Raw genomic sequence first — 23,298 nt, forward strand, 5'->3', positions numbered from 1 at the left:
GCTATATATATTTGACGATTATTTAAGGAACCACTCACATGGTTTGATGGGTCCCACAGACGACCCATACTTTCTCACTGCCAATTCTTTGCAGTGTGTGCCCTGGCAGCTCGTCGGTTCTTCGATTGCGCCATGTTTTGTCGGAATTAGTGAAAATGACACGAACAAGTTCACATGGTACAAACGTTAGATACTCCTGCTTAATTTTCGAGGTTTGGGCGTTAGGGATTTATACAAAATTAGAATTAGGATTAGATTCAAACACAACAGACCTAGATGTTTGGTCAATGATTACACACATGTGAACTTAGATTGTAGTGTAAGGACTCGTATGTTCCCTTTGCTTCCCAAATAATTTTTTAATTAAAAAAGATTCATAGTTGTTGAGCCCACCTTTCCACGTTTGACGGTGGGAATCATACCAGGAGGAGAATATAAGCTTTAATTTGAAATTCTTTTCAACATGCCAACTGATGGACAAGCATTTTGAAATTTATAATGACAGCAGCTGGGGCCACCAAAGCTTGGTGTAAGATAAGTTTTTATAAGAACCGAGAATGAGTGATATAAGAATATGCAACTCCTGGACTGGAATCACATTATAAGCTGTTCAGACCTGCAACTGTACTGAGTGTGCAATCATATGCGTTTTATCCATGCTTTGTATGCACTAGGCAAATACAAGGTTAGGCGATATACGGGTATAGTATGATATGACAAATCATATGATATTTAAGTTACTTGCCATTCTGATTCTATCTCTAGCAAATTATATCAGTTTCTATGAACAGGTATTATTTGAGAATTCAATTGACAAACAAGTAAATGAAAATTTATTTCTGATGTGTATCCAAAGGGGAAACAAATGAAAATTCCAGTTCATGTAATACAAGGTCAAAATCAGCTTATTGGAGCTTCCTTTGTCTAAAAGGAACACAATCATCTTGCTGAGTTTCGTAATTCGAACTCAAGCATATGATGCTTCAACATTACACTCCCCAAGGAACACTTTGATGCTGCGTGGTGAACCACAATTACCTTCGGCAATTAGTGCTCTATCATTGGCAGCCATGTGCAGTATAATCTTGTATATCATTTCAATCTGAGGGCATGAGCAGATAAAATATTAGCAGAGCATTTCATCTTTCATGTAATTTTAAGAAGAGAACTGTACATACATCTTCTTCTGCATGGCAACGTTCAGCTACTTCTTCAAGTGTCAAAGGTTCAACAGGCTCTTTACAACTGAAAAGAGAGAAGCACAATATCACTAAGTAGGAAAGCCCACTAAACACAGGACAGAAAAAAAAAAGCCACAGCCAACAAAGCAAATAAGGAAAAGCATGAAAAGGAAATAGTATGCAATTAACAGTTCAAATGGAAAATTTGCTTCCAAAGACCAAAAGATTAAAGGCATGGTTAAACCATTCCTTTACCTTAAAATTCAAAACTCAGCTGAGGTGTTTTTCCAGCGATAGATAATTACAAGTATAATATTTCGTAAGTTCTGGCAGGAGCAGGGTAATCAGGCAATGCCTTTGTCATATACATAGATTTGACAACAGTACTAGCATAAAGGAAAGAATCCACAAAGAAATAGAGGGTGAATGGCAGATGCAACTTTTTACCTTGCCTCATTAAGCACTGCTAACACACGCTTCTGAAGAGCTAATACTTCCCCTGCAGCCTTTTTCCCAGCTTCTACACCTGAGATGAGATAAGGGGCATAGATATGTTCAGCCAGACAGGGACTACTAACTAAATATGCATGAATAGTCCAATTGCATGTAGAGAAGACCAAAATTAGCAGCCATAATAACACTTCATTTCTCAATTCCACATCCAAACATAAAGCAGAGGCAAGAGGAAATGGGTACTTACCGGGTTGATGATAAGCATTGATATTGACCAGTGATGCATAAATTCCAACCGCTCGCTCATAAAGTGCAACAAGGGCCCCCACAGTTCTAGGTGTCACTTCTTGCACTGTAACAGTTATGGACTCCCTATCATTAGCATACAATGCAGACCTAGTTCCCTGTAAAAACGAATCAGTAATGGCAGATCAGAGGATTTATCAATAGCAAACCAATTCAAAAATCAAACTTTATCTATAGACATAAGGCCACTGGAAAGTATTCTTAACTTGTTCTCATAACATATCTAACCTGTAGCATTCCAAATAGGTAGTCACCACATGTGACACCTGGTTCGAGCTCCCAATCATGACCAGGAGGTCTATCACGCAGCACTTCAATGAACGTCACAAAGAAATTGTGTACACCCTCTCTTAGTTGTTGAATGTAGCTGAAGAATGAACACATTGGTGCTTCAGGCCTCAAAATAAAAAACGTCAATCATCATATATAGACCATAAACAATAAATATGACACTCACGCGTGCTGATCTGTGCTCCCTTTATTTCCATATACTGTAAGTCCCTGATTCACCTGTGAAATAAGAAAAAGGTCTCTCATTATCTACAAAACCAAAGAACTAAGCAATCCATGTTCAACAATGTATAAAATACTCGAGCTGACTCATTAAGTCAGACTCACTTTCGGAAAAAATAGAAAAAGAAATGTAATTTTGTTACAAAAATATACTATATTAGTGCAATATATATTTTTCTAATCTGGCACTTGACTCTGTAGAGCCCATAACCAGGTTCACTTGACAGCAAGATCAAATTCTAAATAATTTGTCTAACCTTAAAACTAGTAATGGCAATTTAGAAAGTGGTCATCTTCAAAATGTTAAAATGCAGTCAAGAGGAAGAAACACAATAATCAGCCCAGCAGCAAGAAGAGGATAATTCTAATATTGATTGCACATACCCGATTACCATCCAGGTCAAACTCCTTCCCAAGTGATTCCATGACTAGTTGCTGTAAATACCTACTAAATAGTAACAGACTGTCCTTATAAGGAAGGACGACCATGTCCTGAAGAAAATCCAACAATACAAAAGTAAACATATGGAACCAGTTTGGCTTATAATATGCAAAGAAACAAGTACCTTGGATCCTATCCCATCAGAGGCCCAGTACCAGCATAAAGCTAGCATAGCTGCAGGATTATTTCTAAGCTGAAAGAAAATAATTTTATCAGAGGGGAATCTGTACACAAACTATAAATGTGAGAATAAAAAGTAACGCAGTAGAAAAGACTAGATATCAACAAAGTGACCAGAGGTTAAACTAGGAAAGTGATTATCATTGACATCATTCTGAACAAAGTGTTCAACATACTCCTGAAAGAACTGAAACACAAATGCCTTATCTGGGGATTAACATATTACAGCCATACTCCAGAAGGGGCTGTGTGCTCATCAGATGAATTTTGATTTTACCAGTCTTGAACCAGTTTTAGTGGATTTGGATATAAACTTTCTCCAATGATAACAATAAGAAGACATTTAGTTACTATTTAACAATAGGAGGAAGATAAATGTGGAGAGACAAACAAAAGAATTGGTTCTTTGTATGATAAGTCATGCCCAAATTTTTCTTTTACTGTTACAAATAGATATAAATTAACACTTACCACTGTGGTTCTATTTGCCTCATCCATCAGTGACGCGCCAGCAAGCATTTCCCTAATGTCAATCCCCTGAAGTAACAATAACTCTTTAAGTACTGTGCATGACAATTGCTACAGACAGAACATATCAAATTTAAACTCAACAGTCAATCACCTGAAGTGCTGCTGGAAGAAGGCCCACTGCAGACATTTCAGATGTCCTCCCACCAACCCAGTCAAACATGGGGAATCTAGCTAACCATCCTTCAATTCTTGCAGTGTTGTCTAGTAATGAATTTTCTTGCGTTATAGCAACTCCCTAAATAAATAATGCAGATCAATTTCAAAACCCAAAGGATAGGGGGATAGAGACTGGAGACACTGATCAAAATACACATAAAAATCATTCTCGTTGATAAACAGAGGAAAATAGAATTAAATAAGAACTCGATACCTTCATGATTTCATATATAATATTAACAGTTACAATCAAACACAATAATGATTAATTATAATATCTTACACTAAAATCTGACAAGTTTTGCATTAATCTTATTGATGGCTAGTGGAACAAATAAACATAGTTCTCAAGTTACAAAACCATACTATATCATTTCTTTAAACAGCACTGAAAAGTAATTCATTTACTGCAACTGACAGTGGAACACCAAAAAATCAGTAACTGTGTTGATCATAAAACCAAGCAACAGATTCTTCAGAAGATGCCCCCATCAAGATGTACTATCATTTTCATAAGCCTTTGCACTCCTGGCTGTCTCGCACGATAGAACTGGGAAATGATCAATGTGATTTCCTCATGTATACGAGATTAACCACATTGCTGATTCAGATATAAATAATATAAACAAAAGAATATTTGCTATACAGAATAAAATGATAATTGAGCATTTTGACATACACGTGCACAGGTTAAACTGCATCTAGTCGGTCATCACACATCATAATTATTTATTTCAACTCTCAGTGTCTATTTTAGCATCAAAAGAATATTTTTAAAATTTGCAGCATGGAACCAGTGGCAAAAATTAATAAAAGCAGAAACAAGAACCTGAGGTCAAAACCTGTTTTGCAAACTCCAGGCCAGCTTCACGAAAGGCCTTCTGAACTTCCAATAAACCATTTCTAGTTTCAGGGGTACCTCCACTCTGCAGACAATTCAAACTAACACCAAGTTAGCAACATATTAAACCTATTATAAGGTCTCATTAAAATACACAAGCAACATGTAAATACAAATCTCAGTTCAAAGTCCGATGCTCATATATACCTTAGAAATCACTATCACAAGAGTAGAAGAAAGCTCAGGACCAAGCTGAGCAATCTGATGATCAATTCCAGCTGGATCCGTATTATCAATAAATCTTATCTGCCAACAAGACAACAAGATTTTACCTACTACAACCAAAATTGTCAACACAGTAACTGCAACAATACAATTAGTTAAATCTAGTATAGATACTTTATCTGTCGCAACAACCAAACCTTGAGAGGAGGATTATCAGGCGCAAGAGCCTCGGCAACAAATTGTGGTCCAAGAGCTGAACCTCCAATACCTACAGAAAGTATTTGAGTAAAACGGCCTTCTGGTGAATTCGGGGGCTTAATCTGTATCAATGGAAAGAAAAAAAACTGAGTCAAACAAACAATCAAGTACAGTTGAAAACTTAACATCAAATAATTGGCATGCATTGAGAATTACTTGTATGGAATAACACATGCGCAACAGTTCAAATGAATTGAATCATTGGAAAATCATGTCATTTCTTTCATAATTTCATATCTTTCAAAATGCCTTGATTTTGGCATTATTTTGAATAAATCATACGCAAGAAAATGGCTTTTCGAAAGTGTTAGCAAAACATGAGAATTGATTAAGAAGTTTCATTGAAACGAATTCTTCTATTTATATACTTACGAAACATAAGTTTTTTGAGTTTAAAAATTTGGACTCTGCCAATTATGTGCTTACCGAGCACAATAATTGAATGAGCAGAACTCAATTCAATTCAATTGTTGCGGTTTTAAACTTTCCAAACACACCCAAGTTGGATGCGCTGGCTGTTAAAAATCCATAAAATAAATAAATAATAAACAGAGAAAAGCAAAATTGACGTGACAAAACTAACCTTACCACTGACGACGTCGCCAGCAAACTGACAAACGGCGTCGAGAGCTTTATCAATCTGTTGTTTCAAAAAAGCTTTAGGAGCAAGACCCGGATTCCTCAACCAATAATGACCAACCATTCTCCCTTCATCAGGATTCGCAATTGCACCTTTCTCAAGTTCTTCCATATCCTTAAACGCCTTTTGAAAGCGGGGATCCATCTCTTCTACAAAGTTGTCCGTGAACCCGATCCGACTCACATCCAAATAAAGCCCTAACTCCTTGTGCTGGTACAGCCACTCCGTGTATCTTCTCCATAGACTGTTTGGATCTTTCTCTAGTCCTTGCTCCGGTTTGACCGATAATTTATAGTTTGTTTTGGATAAATCAGCGGAAATCTCGCGCGCGATTGACTGTGCAGGGGTAAATCGGGAAGTGCGAGGTGGAAATGCGAGTGAGGTTTTAAGAGGAGCAGAGTTGAGAGCTGTTTTAAGAAGAGAAGTTTTTGTTTTGAGAGATGGAGACGAGGAGCAGAGACCGGAGAGTGAGGCCATTGGAGGTCAGTGCTGGGGATGTTTACTAAGAGAAAATACGGAGGAGGAGGAGAAGAGGAGCTTGGGCTAGTCCATAGCTTTGGTGGCGATATTTCTTTTGGTTGTTGAAAGTGGAAATATAGAAATGTGGTTTTCGATGGTTGAAGCTCTTTGTCTTTATTGTCAGGCTGTGAGTGAGTGTGCAGGGTTCACAAGTTGAATGGCCGGTCAATCAAATGGATCCGATGGTTCTTCTGTTGTTGGCGCCCACATGGCGGGATGACGAGAATGGACGTTGATTACGGTCTAATTTACTTGAATGCCCTCGCATATTCGCTTGTCCCCCGTTTTGACTTTTGATTCTCGTGTTCCCGTTTGGGGAAAAGATGAAATACTACAGCGCCTTGTGTTCGAGATTAATGTACTTTTTCGTTTTTTTGATAGAAGAGATTAATTAATGTACTTTTCATTATAAAAATTAAATACAAGTAATATTTTATTACTAATATATAACATTATTTTTAAATAACTCTGTCCAATTATACCTATAAAATATACACATAACATAATTATAATAAAATCAAAATTTTACATCACAAATTAGATCTTCCCAAAATATTTATATATTTCAAAATAAAAGCTATAAATACTTTAAATTTTAAAATTATCTTATACAAGCCACTCATATTATAATAGAATATAATACTTTATAAATAACTAAACAAATAAAAAATAATATATATATATATATATACATATAATTATTAGCGTCTAAATTAATGGAATCCATATGTTAATAAGTTTTACTGCATTACTGGTGCAATTAAGATCATAATTGTTAATTTAATATAGAATAATTTTATATAGAAACACTATTCAATATAAATGTTATTCAGATTATGGTTGAATTATTTTCTATTTTATTTGTGACCCTCCATGATTTTAATATATTGCAAAAATTAGTTTGACATTCACTATGTATCTTTTTCTTCATATTCCAGCTGGATGACCGGACTGGACCTGGTCTCTATCATTCCGCTGTCTGTTTTATGAAAATTATATAATTGTTTTACACTATGAATATTTGGTGTGAAAATGATATGTGATACGTTTTATGAATGTAAGTTGTAAAATCCTCATGGACTAACCTTGTGTAGAAATAATGTCCTACTGTCCATCGTTACTTATATATGGACCACTACTAGTCCAAGATCATTGGGCAAAACAGTACAAAGAACTCAAAATTGCAAACCCCACACAAGGATTCTGGTTGTTTCTCCGCCGAAAAATATCCTTCCACTGCCCCCAGTTGGCCAACTCGCACCCTCTATTATGTGATGTCAAATGCGAAAAGTGAACCCACAAATCATCGCAGTTTGATTTTTTTCACATAACATTTTACTATGCCTGTGTTGAAAAAGCAGGGAAAATATGCATATAATCTGAAAGTCCGTTGTTGCTGGGAATATGATTGGAATAGAACCCCAACCTTTTATTGACCTTTAGGTGTACTTGCATGCCACCATTTTGAAGATGCAGTTGTGCTATATGTGCACATTGTATTCTGAATGTCGGTTCACGGAGCAAGTTTTACATAAATTGAGCTCAACCCAATTATACACTTGAAACCATTCTTGTGCGTGAGTCCAGCACTTTACGAGTTTCTCTGTAAGCTCCTCAAAAAAAAAAAAAAAATGTTTATTACAAAACACTATAAATTCTATTACTCTAGCAACAAAAGATACAATTGAGAGTGATAGTTTGGCGATTTGATGAATTTCATCGAGTGGTTTAAGAATTTGAGTTTGTATTTTAAAAAAGATAATTTTCTTAAGTGCACATTCTCGATAGCATTCAGGTCTGTATTTTGGTTAAATCTTTCTATCTAATTTTGAAATTAATATTGAGTTGACAAATTTGGGTCTTGTTCGAGCTAATTATGACTTTATAAATAATTCACAATGGAGAGTAATTTATATAGTAATAACTAACTAGATTGTTACCACTCCTCCCTCTTTTCTATTTGAGAACTGTATAGTGAAGGAAACTATAAGGAAAGCTAGACTTTTTTAAGTTGTTTCGTTTTGATGCAATTTCTTACCTTGTCTAGTAAAGAAAACTGATACGGATTCAAGAGTATGTAAATGAAATGATAAGAGTTTCTTTTATTTTAATTAAAATCTCGAGTTCGAATTTTGGATAGACAATCGTATTAAATTTTTTTTGAAAAAATATCTATAAAAATTCTACCAGGCATAATACTCTAAACTAATATTATATATATGTATAGAAAAAGCTAAGCTTAGGGGAAAAAAAAGAGACATATTCTTTCTTGTGAGGAGTCATATGGCATTTCTTCGCCATTTCTTTTATTGCGGGAACAATTCCAAAAGTGAATGAGAAATGCAAAATATCTATGTTTGATTTGTCGAAATTCTTCCAAGTATTAATTTTATGAACTAATGGACTTTCACATATATATTATATTGAAGTATAATTTTTATGTTTGTGTAAATTGTTATTTTTATTTTAATTATTATATTAATATATCAACTTGCATCCTCATAACCTGCTTATTTTTTTTCTAATATTAACATAGTAATCTACTGCTCCATCTAACAAAGGCGCAAGTTAAAAACATTAACATAGTATTTGGTTAAAATCTATAAAATTTATGAAATTATTTATGAATCTATAATTTATAAGCTTTAAATATAATAAAAATAATTTAGTATTATATATAATTGAATTTATGTGAAATTAGCTATAGCTAAACTAAATTCTAACAAAATAAGTAGTATTCTCAAATGAATTCTATATTTATAAGTCAATACATTTCATAATACCAAAATATATTTTCCAACTTTATCATCTATATTTTATCTTCTCTCATGTTTTTTTCTTAAATGAAATGAATTTCATTATAGATTTAAACCAAATATAGCATAACTCTTACCCGATACAAATTAAACTATCTAATAAAGTTTCCTCATCTACACACATCTCATATATATGACATATTTATCAATTATCTTATGGCTTAATTTTTAAAAATATTATGTACTTTATATTTATTATTAAATATAATATATATATTTAGAATTTTTAAAATTCAACATCACATTTTAATATTAATTTCAATTTTAATTTCTGATAAAATTATCAATTAAATTTGTTGACGTGGAGTAAACTATAGGGACAATAAAAAAACGAGGGATTGAATTTGAACTTTTATTATAAAAATATTATTATTTAAAAATTAATAAAATTCTAAAATTAAAAAAAAATAATATTATATATTTAAATGATAATAGTTTATTAATGGAATGGCTCAACAACTCTAACGTTAATTTAATTTTTTTGTTGTCAGTACATCCAAATCATGTCAACCAATTTGGTTGATAATTTTATTGAAGATTAATTATGTATTGAAATTGAAATTTTTTAAAAGTATATGCTAGATTTGATAAAAAAGTGCAAAATATTATACTTTTCAATAAATTATTATTATATGTACCCAGTATAGTATTTGTTAAATTATATATATAAAAATATTTTTCTAAAGAAATTAATAAAATATTATTAATTAAAAAATAATATAATAAAAATAGTAATAACTGCATTATATTCGGGCTGACAGCTAGTGAAATAAAAAAATCTCATATAAGATGATATAAAAGTTAAATTCTTACTATAATTCAAAATAAAAATAAATAAAATAATCATATATAATTATATAATTCCTAATATATATATATATATATATATATATATATATATATAATGTTATTATATTAATTTCTTAGGTACTTATTGATTTATTTAAACAACTTTGTAGTTGGAACAATTAATTTTAACTATAGGTTTAGCAAAATTTAAGCAATATTCTTATTTTCATAGTTTTATTTAGGAATAGTTACTATTTGCCTATTATATTTTTTTTTCATATTATACTTGTTACTTTTAATATTTAAGAAATATATTCTTTATTCTTCTATTTTATAATTTTATATTAAAAATTTTTTGTTAAAGTTTTTATTAGACAACCATGTACTAGATTTTGGTTTTATATTATTTGCTCATTATCTTTAGTATAATATACAATTTATCCTTATAATTTATTTATTATACTAAAATTCTATTGTCTAATTTTTATATAAAAAATAATTTTACTTTTGTACAAATTTTAATTTTTAATATAATTAAATTATAGTAAATTTTAATTATTTTAAAAGGATTTATATTAATCTAAATGTTAAAAATTCATACAATTTAATTTTAAATTTTTAAAATAAAATAGATATTAATCTTATTATTAATTTTGTTATAGTAGAATTATAACTTTAGTAAGAAATTTGAGGATTAAATTATATTTTTTATCAATTTAATTCTTTAATTGTATTGACTTACATTGAAAATTTTAGTATAATAAATAAAATATAGAAGTCAATTTATATATTATATAAAAAATTAGGAAATAAATAGTATAAAACTAAACTTAATTAACGATTTTGAACAAAAATTCAGATGGAAAAGATTTTTAATATAAAATAAAAACATAAAAAAATATATTTTTAAATGTTAGAGAGTAATTAATATAATATGGAAAAACACAAGAGATAAATAATAATTACCTCTTTTATTTATTCTACTAAATAAAATTTTAAATATTTTAATATAATAATAAAAAAGTAAAAATAGTCATTTTGTTTTACAAAATTTACAAAACAAGCCCTTTACTAAACAAAAGAAAATCAAGTGAGATGAGTAAAATACACAACGTTAATATTATAAAACACAAAACCTCACAATAAAAGAAAATGATTTGTTTTAGAAAAGGATGCATCTAGAAATTTCCCCCTTGTGAAGTGTACCACTTGGGCTTAGCCTCATTTTCACAAACAATACGCGGCACCCCGATACTCGGACAAACCCGGAACCAAATTTATCCCCAAACCGCAACGTCGTTAAACTACAGTGTTCCTCTTTCACCGCTGCGACTTGTATCTCCCCCGTATCTTTTGGCTACGCCGAGGGAAGGCAGCAGGTAACTAACATCTAACATGATGATGTGGGACGATTACCAAAACCAAACTCAAAATCAAAACCAAGACCAAGACTCAAACTCAGACTCGCACCTTAATTTTGATTTTCTTTCCCTTGTCTCAAAGCCTAAGGTGATCTTAACGCCGCCCTCACAAATCTCTTCTCTTTGGCTCTTTTGTGTTATAGTGTGCAATAAATAGCTTTTGTTGTTTGGAAATGTAGGATTACTATAAAATACTGGAAGTGGATTATGACGCTAGTGACGATGCTATTCGCTCCAATTACATACGCCTCGCTCTGGTTTGTGATTTTTTTTTTTTGGATTTAAATGTCAGTGAATTGAGGGGTTTTTAATTTCTTGAGCTGTCTTCTTGCAGAAATGGCATCCGGATAAGCAGAAAAGTGAGGATAGTGCCACTTCTAGATTTCAAGAAATAAACGAGGCTTACCAAGGTCAATCTCACTCTTCATTGCTCTTCATTGCTGTGCATTTTGCTTTTTTCCTTTATCAAGTGGTAATGCAGTCTTTATTCATAATTTTGTTGGCACTCTCTTATCATATGTCAGCACATACTCCTTGTTACAGGTAGCTGCTCTTGTTTTTCCACTACATTTTCTAGTTATTTAATTAGGAAGTAAGTTTCATGGTAATTGTGTTGCTGAAATTTCGATTCAGAATTTTATGCGACCAAGTTTTGGATGTATTTTTGAATATAGCCATTTTCTATATTGTTAGTTGACTCCCATTCAATGGTCGTCTCTCGGCAAGATTTCTAGCTGTTGAACCTAATTTGTAATGCCTAATAAGTGTGGTTACTCAATCCAGTGATTTGCCTCATAAGATCTGTCACCTTGTTGTATATAATAAACAATGTGTCCATCAGGCTTTTCTCAATCTATTTCTTCTTCTTCTTCTTCTTCTCTTTTCAGTTTCCCTCCCTTTCCAATGTTGGGGTTTGCCACTTCTCTTGATATGATGTTTTCCTTGGAGAATTGTAAACAAATTCATACAACAATGAACTTAGCGTGTGCATTATTTCCTTTCATTTTACGCAAGTGCTTCTTTATTATATTTTTCTTGTTAGGTTGTTTCTGTTCACCCTGAATCTTTCTGGTTGCTGCTGATAGGATATTAGGAATGTGAAGTTTTTTTAGCATTGTCAGTGGACATGCATTCATATTATCTTGTTTTAAGGTATTATCCAGTGACAATTTAGTCAAATTCGTGCAGAATGTGTATAGGGAGAATGAGAAGGCATCTAGCTGATGGAACTGTATATTTAGCTTAGAGGCGTTTAACTTCACAAGTATGCAGATTTCTTTTCCTGTTTGATAGCTATCTTTCTGATTCTCTTATAGCAAAACGAAAGGTTGAACAGAAAGGGAAAGAAGCAAAATGTGGTTTTAGGTGCTCACTATTAGCATCGCCAGGTCCTGGTGTATGGCTTTAAAACTCTTATACACAAACACTTGTGCATGGTGTTTTCTGCCAAGTTATATATCAGTTTTCATCTGAATGATTCTAAATGCAAATAATTTGTCTTCTTGTTTACCAGTATGAGATTCATCGTGTCTCCAAGATGAGAATGCTAAGATGGATGTGAGGATATACGAGAACAGGTAGAGTCTGTAATGAGTGTATTAGAAAAAAGGTGGAGTAGTTTCTGTTAAGGACATGTTCAGAGAATTTATTGATGCCCCCATTAGAAAGATCGACCACAATATGAAGATTGAGTGAAGAAAAGAAGGGTGGACTTAGACTAACATGAAGAAAAATGGTACAAGATGATCTAGCAGCCCTACATCTTTCTAAAGATGTAACTCAAAATTGTTTGAAGTTGAGAAAATAATTCATATAGCTGACCCTAATTAATTTGGGGTTAATGCTTGGTTGACTTGAGTTGAGTTGTATTTGATATGCTTTCAGTTTGAACCTGATCAGATGTAATATCTTTATTCCTTACAACTGCTTAACTTGATGATGGTACTGAAAGTTTTGGTAAGGGCAGTAGCATAGGTAGTTTCAACAGAAAGGATATAGTTCTTGTCAAACCAATATGAGTGTTCTCCTCCTGTTAATTTTGCAGCAGGAACCACCCTAACACATCCTTGGTGTTGAACCTGAGTTTTTGTGACCCAGTTGGCTGAGACAAATTTATTTACATACAGAGGCAGCTATTGCTATGATTAATTGCCCTTGTTTACATAATTCAAATGTTAGTGCCTCTTCACACACGCACACAAGCATTTCTGTTGCTTGAAGCATGCATCATAGTCCCTGTGTTTTCGTACTTTGTTTAGTTTCACTACATGAGCGACTGCATAGATTCCTGGGCACATTGCATATGCATTATTGCGTTGAGGCATTTGACTTTGTAGAGAATAGTCACTTGATTCCCATAATCATTTTGTTACTGCTAAAGAACAAAACTTTGAAGGAGAAAAGCGAGGACTATCAAATAACCAATAATTTTAATTAGCTGTCTTGCATACTTGCCTAATAATTGAATATTGCTTTCTGAACAGTTTTGAGTGATCCTATCAGAAGAAGAGAATATGATGATAAAGGGATGTTCTATGTTTATGATTATAATATAATAGTAAGACTCTTCCCATTTCTTGTCAAGCTTATCTTTTTCTTTTTTCTTTTTTTTTGTTTGAAAGAAGCTTATCTTTTTCTTAAACTCTCAATCTAGCTCGATTGCCATCATTAAATTATTTGTCTATTGATGCAGGAGTATCTTAATCGTTACAAGGGCCTTATATTAACCTGTAATGGTCTCGGGATCAGACAGTCAATCTGGTAATACCTAAAACAGCACCTTTTTTTAATTCATTTATGGTGCTGCAATGAAATTTGCTCAGTCTCTTACTGGTAATAGCACCATTTTAGAAGAAGAGGTGGACGGAGAATGCAATGCAGAGTCTAGTATGCATATAGTAGAAAATGACATAATAATTGTAGTGTAACATTGGATGGATGCCTGTTTATCTCTTATCAGGGTTGTAACCTCACCATCTAATGGTGTCTTTTGCTAGCAGCAATAATTTAGTGGCTGGAATGATGGGTTAGTTTATTTGACAAGCACACACCTGTAAATGAAATTATTTGGGACGAGTGATCTTGAGGCCAACTCAACACAGATTGCAGATAATAAATTATAACAATAATTAAGCATTAATTAATCCTTGGAATCATTGAGTATTAAGTCAGTCGCTTTGATTCCATCAGCCAGGGCAGGCAGATAAAACAAATGTGGAAGCACTTTTTCCACGGTGGAGTTCGGTACATATGTAGCCTCCATTGGTCTGCAATTAATTTATTGTGCCTTGTAAGGCAAAGAAAGCACTTGGGTGAAGGCTGATTCTGAATAATTTACGAATACTAGTTGTTTATAATTATAGTTAATGACTAGGAAACGTAGTCAAAACTCAAAAACACTTAGCATTGTCAAGGTGCAAAAAGTCTTGGGTTTGAGCTGATCGTGTAGCTGAGGTGTATGCATGTCATGCTGCATCTTAAAAATATGTACAGCTTAAAACAAAACTGGAAAAGGAAAAAGATTAAATGATTAAAATATTGCAACTTTTTTTCTTTGAAAGTAAAATAATCACAACTTGATATTAAAAAGATAAGGATGGAATTTTCTCTCTTCTCTTTTAATTGCTTATGAAAATGGAACACTGAGTTTGGAATTATTTTCTATTTTCTTTGTTTTTGGCTGCTTCTAGATTAATTGGGTCAATTTCTTTTTTCTTTTTTGAAGTGAGCTGAGTAATCAATTTCAATCACAAAGTCCCCATTGGAACTTTGGTTTTATTGTAAGATTGTAAGTTTTAGTTTAATTATCTGGATGAGGTAATCCTTAAAGGCATCCTGACACACTCAGTTTATATAATTAAAAATTGGGAATTTATCACTAAATTATATTCAAATGAGTTTGGCATATGGCTCATTTAATTTATCTTTTCAAATTTAGAAACACATTTTCATACTCAGAATTGCTCAAATCTAAAATAGTAGTAATTTATATATAAATATAAGCTTAACTGTTAAAAAAAATGATGATTTATACATAAACTCAATAATTTTTATATTAAATGTGCTTATAATATTAATATAATTTGATATTTCAATTAATATTATATATATATATATATATATATATATATATTAGTTATATTTTGTTTTTATGATTTTCTTAAATAAAGAAAGAGCAACTCCGATCTTTTAAATTAAAAGTTATTTATAACCCAAAAAAATAAAGTTAAAAAACGAGCGTAATATTTATAATAATAAAAGATTTGAAATGTGTGAATAGAGGATGTTGCCGGCGTGGGTGAGGTGAGGTCCTGTGTTTCCCGTTGTATCCACCAAAAAGAAAACAAAATATGTGTGAATAGAGAGCCAGTTGGAATAAGTTTTTGAGTTTTAATATAAAAAGACATTGTTAAAATAATAAAAAAAGAAAAAGAATTGTCGTATAAAATTACCATCTCACCCTTCCAAACGCCAAACAGCCGTCAAAACAAATCCTCTTTTTCCACGTAATACTATTTATTTATTTATTTACTTTAACCAAAAAAAAAAATAATAATAATCCCTCTCTGTCTAAGACCCCAAGTCACAGATAAGTAAAGCCAAACAGGCAGCCAAACCGGAAATCTACTCCTCTTTCTTTTGAAAAAAACAAGAGAAGAAATCACCACACTCGTACCACTCTTCTCTCTTTCCCTCGGCGACCAACAAACTGCCAGAAGAACCAAACACACACCTATGGCAGCAGCAGCTACAGTACCGGACAATCTAACCAGAGACCAGTATGTGTACCTCGCGAAACTCGCCGAACAAGCCGAGCGCTATGAAGAAATGGTTCAGTTCATGCAGAAACTCGTCCTAGGTTCTACTCCATCCGGTGAGCTCACCGTAGAGGAGCGTAACCTTCTCTCTGTAGCGTACAAGAACGTGATCGGCTCTCTACGGGCCGCCTGGCGGATTGTGTCGTCCATAGAACAAAAAGAAGAAGGTAGAAAGAACGAGGAGCATGTTGTTCTTGTTAAAGAGTATAGATCTAAAGTCGAGAACGAGTTATCTGATGTTTGTGCTAGTATTTTAAGTTTGTTGGACTCCAATCTCATACCGTCCGCTTCTGCTAGTGAATCTAAAGTCTTCTATTTGAAGATGAAAGGTGATTACCATAGGTATTTAGCTGAGTTTAAAGCTGGTGATGAGAGAAAAACCGCCGCCGAAGATACCATGCTTGCTTATAAAGCTGCTCAGGTTTGAACACCCGCCACCCACCCCTTCTCTTCTTTTTCTTTTGGCTTAAATCTAGGGTTTTACTGATTCTGATAATTGCAAAATTTTTACTTTTAAGGATATTGCACTTGCGGATCTTGCACCGACGCATCCTATACGGTTAGGATTGGCACTTAATTTCTCTGTGTTCTATTACGAGATCCTCAATCAGAGTGACAAAGCTTGCAGCATGGCTAAACAGGTTAGGGTCCTTTCATTTTGCTGACTTCCCTTTCTGTGGTGTATGATTTTTCGCAATTTAAAAGAGTTTCTGTGAACAATAAAGATAAAATTGCTGTTTTTAGTAATGATTAATGGTTGACCAATAGAAGCTTAGATGCATTGCTTCTTGTCGAAACTAATGTGATAATAGGAGTAAATATTCATAATAAGTGCCCTGCCAGAAATTGACCATGCCATGTTTTCTAATTTGAAATGATAGGATTTGAATCTTGATTGTTTGTGCGTGCTTACACTTGTGGGCTTTATCAATACAATGAATTCTGTCCTTGTCTTTTTCCAAGTTTATTTCTGAGAATTTTCTGGTGTATGGGTTTGAAGTAATGCAGGGAAAATGCTCCTCAATTGCTAATAATTGAGTGTTCGTTTTTAAATCTATTTTTTGAGTATACGAGGACTTTATCCCCTATTAGATTCTTTTTTATTTTTCTTTTGCAAAGCTTGGTTGTGTTTTTCATATATTCCTAGCATCTTTTTCACCACTAATGCTTATTTAATTATACATGGGTGTAGTAATACCCATTTTCTGAGCAATTGTGCGCCTTTTTATGCTTAGTGGATGCTGTTACAACTTGCATGGTTGCAGTATTTACAACTTGCATGGTTGCTGATATCCTGCTAAATTGCTGTTTGCCATCTTTTTTCGTGTAGGCATTTGAGGAAGCCATTGCTGAGCTAGACACTTTGGGAGAAGAATCATACAAGGATAGCACTCTAATCATGCAACTCCTTCGGGATAACCTCACCCTGTGGACTTCAGATGTCCAGGTACCCCACCATCTCTCTTTAAGAGCACATACTCGAGTATATCTCTGCCAGCAATATTAGAATCCATGTATGCAGTAAATAAAACCTAACTTGCATGTTATTCAAATTTTTTGCAGGACCAGTTAGATGAGCCGTAGAAGGCATCACAAGCTTCGGCTGGTCCTAGTCTTCTTTTGGAGGAGGTGGGCTTTGAATGTCATCCATTTGTCCTGAAAGTGTTTTTAACCCTAAGAAAACCCCATCACATGATAGTTTATGTTTGGATTGAACTTACCTTTTGATCTGGAGTTATTTGGTAAGAGGGTAGCATTCTATGTGTGTTAGGCCGTCTTGTTTTATTTGGTTGCAAATGCATTATGGCATTATGTTCTTTATATAATATCAGAAGTTATGTCTGTCTAGGATCCAATTGGATATAGAAAATTTCCCCCTCTGCATTGTTGTTATACTATCTCTTTGAAAAAGAAAGGAAAGAAAAAACTAGAAATTGATTCAAGGTTAACCGAGCTGAATTGTGAAGGTTTTATATGTCTAAAGGAAAAAGGAAGAGACCCGTCTTAACAACAGATCTTTAAAAGGGGGGAAAAAAAACTAATTTTGAATTAGTCAAAATTCTCAGATTGTGAATGAGAATGAGGCTTTAGTCTAGATGTTGATGCTAACAGAAGCTAGAGAAAAGACTAAGAATAGCGCCCGACTCTAGTGAACAAAATAATATTATATTTATAGCATGTATGCACCGTCTTTTGAATTCATCTTAGTAAGCGGAGGCCCCCCCCCACCACACACCTAGAAGCTTCTCAATTGCATTATATTATTATTTCATTCCTAATCATTAGTGGGAAATTAAGCCCGAGTCTGATGGGCATCACAGCTGAATATAGAAAATACAAATTATTTGCCAACCGTCCAATTCATAATTTAGTCCTAACATGCGAGCACCGTAAAAAGGGCGCACATGGCCAGTAGAAGCAAATAATTTAGCTAGATCAATAAATAAGGAATAATTCCATTGAACCAGGAAGCAACCACTCGAGCAAGAGCATACATACTAGTCACCGCAGAATCATCACCACCACATAGGCTTCACCGCATTCTATCTTATATGATAATTAGGTCACATCTCAGGCATGAAAAGTCAAATTACACGGATAATGCCCCAGCAAGCTGGGGACTAGAGAGGCTATTTGCCTGTACAACCCAACAAGTGATGCTCCCAGATTTCCAGAGTGCACCAAAGAAGTCAATCCCTTGTGCTGTTCTTGAGCCACTGTAGGTATGGAATGCTGCCTCCAGTGATGGGCAAGGAAATGACCTCTGGAACGCTGAACATAATAGAGCAGGAAAAAAAAATTGTAAGTAGAGCATAGAACAAATCTTGCTAGAGGTTATTACTCATTTTGCTTGTATGGGCAGTACAACTGCCATGGTCCTAGTAGATATAATGACAATTCTCCAAGAACAAACTAAGTTGGAAGCAGGTGTTTTATCCTAAAGTCTTCTGCAATTTTTCATTTACTTTAACTTGCAAAGTAAAACTTCTAAAAGAAATTTATTACTACATCAAGAAAATATGGTATAGAATCCTTATACATACTCGTATTCATGATTTGCCTTGACATGGTCTGTAAGAGCATCCAGCAGAGAATCCCTAGTCTTAATTATAAGAAGTTCTTCTGAATCTGTCTGGATCTGCAACCAATGTGGACGTAAAGCAACATTAATTTTACTTGTACATAGACTTACGGACAGAAGATGGCTCGGATGGAATCTATATTGATATAACGAGTCAATCCGAGATCTCTTAACAAAAACATCTACACGGAGAATAATGGAAGCGAAGATATTTGGATTCTTACCTCTCCCTGCCACTGATACACCGATTCAATACCTATATATTCATGACATGTGTAGCCATTCATAAAAAATTAGTTTTACAGGATGTCCATACAACAATGACAATGAGTAAGGGTAAATAAAAATGGGAATGTAGAGCTGTGATATTCCTGAAAACAACATAATCCGAGAGTATGCAACATCAACAGGAAATTCGCAAGATGAAAAGCAATAAACGAAAGAGTTTATGAAATTTCATAATGTGCTCAAAATATCTGACAGCAGAAACTATATTTTAAAAGAATACAACAATAGGAAGACTTCTCCTAAAACCAATAATAATAGTAATAACTTCAGAGATATAAGTAATTTCTCTTCATTGTAGCTAAGGAGTTGAATTCAAGTCATGCCCTCTAGCCAAATAATCTAATCTAAAGCTTTTAAGCCGTTTTTTCTTGTTGCAACTTATCGGCGACTAAGAATGACAAAGGGTAATCAGTGTGTGAACTACGAATCTATAAATTGGCTCCTGTACTCAAAAGTATCATTTATGGCTCAAGACCAAGTCTCTAGCAATGATCCCTTAACAATTAAAGAAGAATCAACTTGGTTCAACATGTTTAGCATCAATCAATCAATACAACATGGCAGATGCTACAAGACGCAAAAAGTTATTCTATTGGCTAAAAGAGTGGAAGCGACCAGAAAGAATTGGCACATGCCTGGTACTATGTTCACACATGCTGCTAATTTTTCTTTGACTATGCTTTGAGCCAATTTCTTTCCTGCAAACATGATTATAATTTCCAAGAATGAATTAAAGAAAGAAAACGTTAAATGCAATTTCATTTAGATAATTACTGTCCAATAAATTACTGAAATACAACTGAAGAATAAGTGACACATTTTAAAGATATAAGCAACTTCAAGTAAATGATTAGCTTGCATGAACTTGATAAACAAATATTTGAGTGATTCACTATATCAACAACAACAACCTATCAATCTTATATCCTCAAATCAAAAAACAACTTTCTTAGCACTACTAAATATTCATCAGTATAATGCGCACAACATAGTTAGGCATTTCTGAAACAAATTCTATCACTTGGGATATTCTTTTCCAACAACCAAACCCCAGTGGTAAACAAAGACCTATTTAGTTCTCAATCAGGACCCAATTGGCCAATAAGTAGCAATTACGATTGCAATTCAACCAAGTAGAGAGTGAATTATGATTGGAATACTAAGTAATGAAGACAATATTACAAAAAGGGGTTTTAAAAGAATATATATTACTAAACAAACCTCCAATTTAAGCATTAAACTAATTTCCTTCCTTCTTAAACCCACATAAATAAAACGAAAGAAAATAAAGTAAAGAACTTGAATCAGTTTACATAAAGAAAAAATAAATAAATAACTAACCTGCATCTCTGTTTGGCACAGTAACATAAACAACAACACTGGGTACAGTGCCAGCACTGCTTTCCATTCTGATAGTATTAGCTTGTGATCGAGTACTAAACTTTGATCTAATCAACAATCCAAATACATTAATCTAAGAAAGTAAACAAAACCGAAATCCAAGAAAAATTAATTGAAATTGGGTATACTCATTATCGTGCTTACCGTAATAGAGGAACAAAGGGGAGAGATTGAGCACAACCCGTTTTGAGAGAAGAAGAGAGAGCTGGGCAGAGATTAGAAAGGCCCAAACTTAACACGCAAAACGCACCGACTAGAGGCAAACGTCGTCGTACTGTTGAAGAAGAGATAACAGATGTAATTCTTGTTGAACAGAGTGCTGAAGCCATCTTCTGTTTTATTTATACGGTCTCTTTTTCTATTTTAATTTTTGCTTGAGATGGGAGTTTTTAGTTTTGATACTTTTACTGACATCACAAGGCAGGCATCCCCCAGTTCTTAATTCTTACTCCAGAAAGTTGCTAATTCTGCTGTCAATGGACTTCTCTCTGGAATTTTCTTTCTGGGCCTAAGATTTGTGGACTTGTTCTAGTGCTCCTTTAATTAAGCCCATTTAGTTGTATTCTTCTTTTTATAATTATCAACTTGTGATATTATTATTATTTTTAAAACAATTAAATATGTTTAGTTGCTAAAAAGAAATTATAGTAATTTGAACTTGTTATTAGATCTACCATGTAATTTTTAAATTTTCATTTTCAGTACCATATTTTAATATTAATTTCAATTTTAACCTTTGTTAGAATTATTGTTCAAACTTGCTAACATGACAAGAATTCAAATTTGAACAAAAAATAATTAAATCAATATTAGAGTTATTAGCTCGTTCTATTATTAAAATATTGATGATTAAATGCATAAAATTATTACTTTTCTTAATTTTAGAATTTTTATTAATTTTATATACTTAAATGTCAACATTTTATTAATGAATTGTTGATATAGTTTTTTTTCGGCCAGAGTTTACATCAAGTCATCAAATTTAGCTAATAATTTCATTAAGGGCTAAAATTAAAATCATGTTAAAACACAATGCTAAATTTTTTTTAAAAAAAATATATAGAAATTACATGTCAGATTTGATTATAAAAACCAAATATAAAAAAGAATTGGCAATTAAGCATTAAAATATATCAACTTGTGATATGGGTCAAACTTTTTTATATTAAGAAATAAAAATTAGGAATAATAATAATAAATATCAAAATGATACAATGTGCATTTGATAATTGTGGGGAGCAAAGCTCTGAAATGCCCACAACACAAATTGGTAGGATAGGGATACAATTTTGATGTAATTTTTAATGGTATAGTAGTTAATCGATAGCAGGAGACAAAATAAGAGTAGTTACAAATATAATACAAATCATTTAGCATCTCTGCCTTAAAACTGTCGGTTCTCATATATTCTTCCCCTAAAAAATCCAATTTCTTTCTTTTTTATTTTATTTTAATAACTTCAATCAATACTTTATAGTAAATTTAGAGCGTTAATAACCTCTAATTAGTCTTCGTAACGGTCTCAAGATGGAAAGGACAAATACCACTAAACAGAATTATTTTATTTTTCTTTTATTAATTTAATAGTATATAAATGAGATGATAGATGATCATTTTTAATTTAACTAAAGTATATTGGATGTTTTATTTTCACTCCATTTTGGTCAGAATATCTCATTTTATTAAAAAAAAACATAACAAAACACCTTCTGTTTACTGTATCGACCAAAATCTCCTCTACCTTAAACTGGAATTATCGAAATTGGACCGAAATAACCATTTTGATTGAAATTAACAAGATAGGTCGAGATTAAACAACTGTATAAAAAAATTATATCATTGAATTGAGTTAATTAGTTCAATAAAATTTATTATTTTCTCTATCAATAAAAACGAATTAAAATCTAAAATCTCGCATGATCATCTCATTATTTTATCTATTATCTCATCTTATGCTTTACAATTTAACTATATATATTTTTCACTAATTTATTAATTCTTTTTGTAATTTAATTTATATTTTTTAATAATAACAACTCAATACTTATGTAATTTTATTTTTAAAGTTTTGTCGGTTACAAGATAATATCTTATATTTTAGTCGGTTGTGTTATAGAAAGAGATTTCATTATTATAATTTTATAATAATAAAAAGTTGGGTATTCATTTGCTTATTGCTTTCTAATATGATATATAATTAGATTATATATAATGATCTTGTATTGTTGTAGTTTGATGGTTTAAAACTAAACTATATATATATAATCTAAAACATAATGAAATGGGACGTCGAAATACTCCTATATGACAGTCGAAATATAATTCATAACTTTTATTTTATTACCTGCAATAGTCATGCTGAATACGTTTTAGATTATTATACAATAAGAAAATTAATTTATATATATGACAAATAAAGATATAAAAAAATAAAAGAGG

The 23,298-nt window shown here is 32.5% G+C and overlaps 4 protein-coding genes across 5 annotated transcripts; 2 read left to right on the forward strand and 2 right to left on the reverse strand.

Annotated features, from left to right (window-relative positions):
* Nucleotides 1-810: 810 nt before the first annotated feature.
* On the reverse strand, nucleotides 811-6,419 carry LOC8268392 (glucose-6-phosphate isomerase 1, chloroplastic). The gene is made up of 14 exons (XM_002513972.4): nucleotides 5,670-6,419; nucleotides 5,026-5,148; nucleotides 4,811-4,909; nucleotides 4,605-4,688; nucleotides 3,698-3,841; nucleotides 3,547-3,612; nucleotides 3,020-3,088; nucleotides 2,838-2,945; nucleotides 2,398-2,450; nucleotides 2,169-2,307; nucleotides 1,882-2,038; nucleotides 1,629-1,707; nucleotides 1,179-1,245; nucleotides 811-1,102 (listed from the first exon to the last, which is right to left on the reverse strand). The coding sequence occupies exons 1-14, from the start codon at nucleotides 6,201-6,203 to the stop codon at nucleotides 968-970; spliced, it is 1,857 nt and encodes a 618-aa protein (XP_002514018.1). The 5' UTR covers nucleotides 6,204-6,419; the 3' UTR covers nucleotides 811-967.
* A 4,631-nt stretch (nucleotides 6,420-11,050) lies between these two features.
* Nucleotides 11,051-14,414, forward strand: LOC8268391 (dnAJ-like protein slr0093). The gene is made up of 5 exons (XM_015716025.3): nucleotides 11,051-11,359; nucleotides 11,451-11,528; nucleotides 11,606-11,681; nucleotides 13,755-13,828; nucleotides 13,964-14,414. The coding sequence occupies exons 1-5, from the start codon at nucleotides 11,246-11,248 to the stop codon at nucleotides 14,033-14,035; spliced, it is 414 nt and encodes a 137-aa protein (XP_015571511.1). The 5' UTR covers nucleotides 11,051-11,245; the 3' UTR covers nucleotides 14,036-14,414.
* Nucleotides 14,415-15,832: 1,418 nt separating this feature from the next.
* LOC8268390 (14-3-3-like protein B) lies at nucleotides 15,833-17,930 on the forward strand. The gene is made up of 4 exons (XM_002513970.4): nucleotides 15,833-16,509; nucleotides 16,607-16,729; nucleotides 17,419-17,535; nucleotides 17,652-17,930. The coding sequence occupies exons 1-4, from the start codon at nucleotides 16,006-16,008 to the stop codon at nucleotides 17,670-17,672; spliced, it is 765 nt and encodes a 254-aa protein (XP_002514016.1). The 5' UTR covers nucleotides 15,833-16,005; the 3' UTR covers nucleotides 17,673-17,930.
* A 571-nt stretch (nucleotides 17,931-18,501) lies between these two features.
* Nucleotides 18,502-21,309, reverse strand: LOC8268389 (protein CutA, chloroplastic). 2 transcript variants are annotated; one of them, XM_002513969.4, is made up of 6 exons: nucleotides 21,004-21,304; nucleotides 20,800-20,906; nucleotides 20,094-20,156; nucleotides 19,395-19,426; nucleotides 19,133-19,227; nucleotides 18,502-18,860 (listed from the first exon to the last, which is right to left on the reverse strand). In XM_002513969.4, the coding sequence occupies exons 1-6, from the start codon at nucleotides 21,186-21,188 to the stop codon at nucleotides 18,779-18,781; spliced, it is 564 nt and encodes a 187-aa protein (XP_002514015.2). In that variant the 5' UTR covers nucleotides 21,189-21,304; the 3' UTR covers nucleotides 18,502-18,778. The 2 variants fall into 2 exon arrangements, with proteins under 2 accessions (XP_002514015.2, XP_048226660.1); XM_048370703.1 differs by lacking the exon at nucleotides 20,094-20,156 and having other exon boundaries at nucleotides 21,004-21,309.
* Between the last annotated feature and the right edge of the window lie 1,989 nt (nucleotides 21,310-23,298).

Source organism: Ricinus communis, chromosome 2 (genome assembly GCF_019578655.1).
Source record: "Ricinus communis isolate WT05 ecotype wild-type chromosome 2, ASM1957865v1, whole genome shotgun sequence".
NCBI classification, from domain to species: domain Eukaryota; kingdom Viridiplantae; phylum Streptophyta; class Magnoliopsida; order Malpighiales; family Euphorbiaceae; genus Ricinus; species Ricinus communis.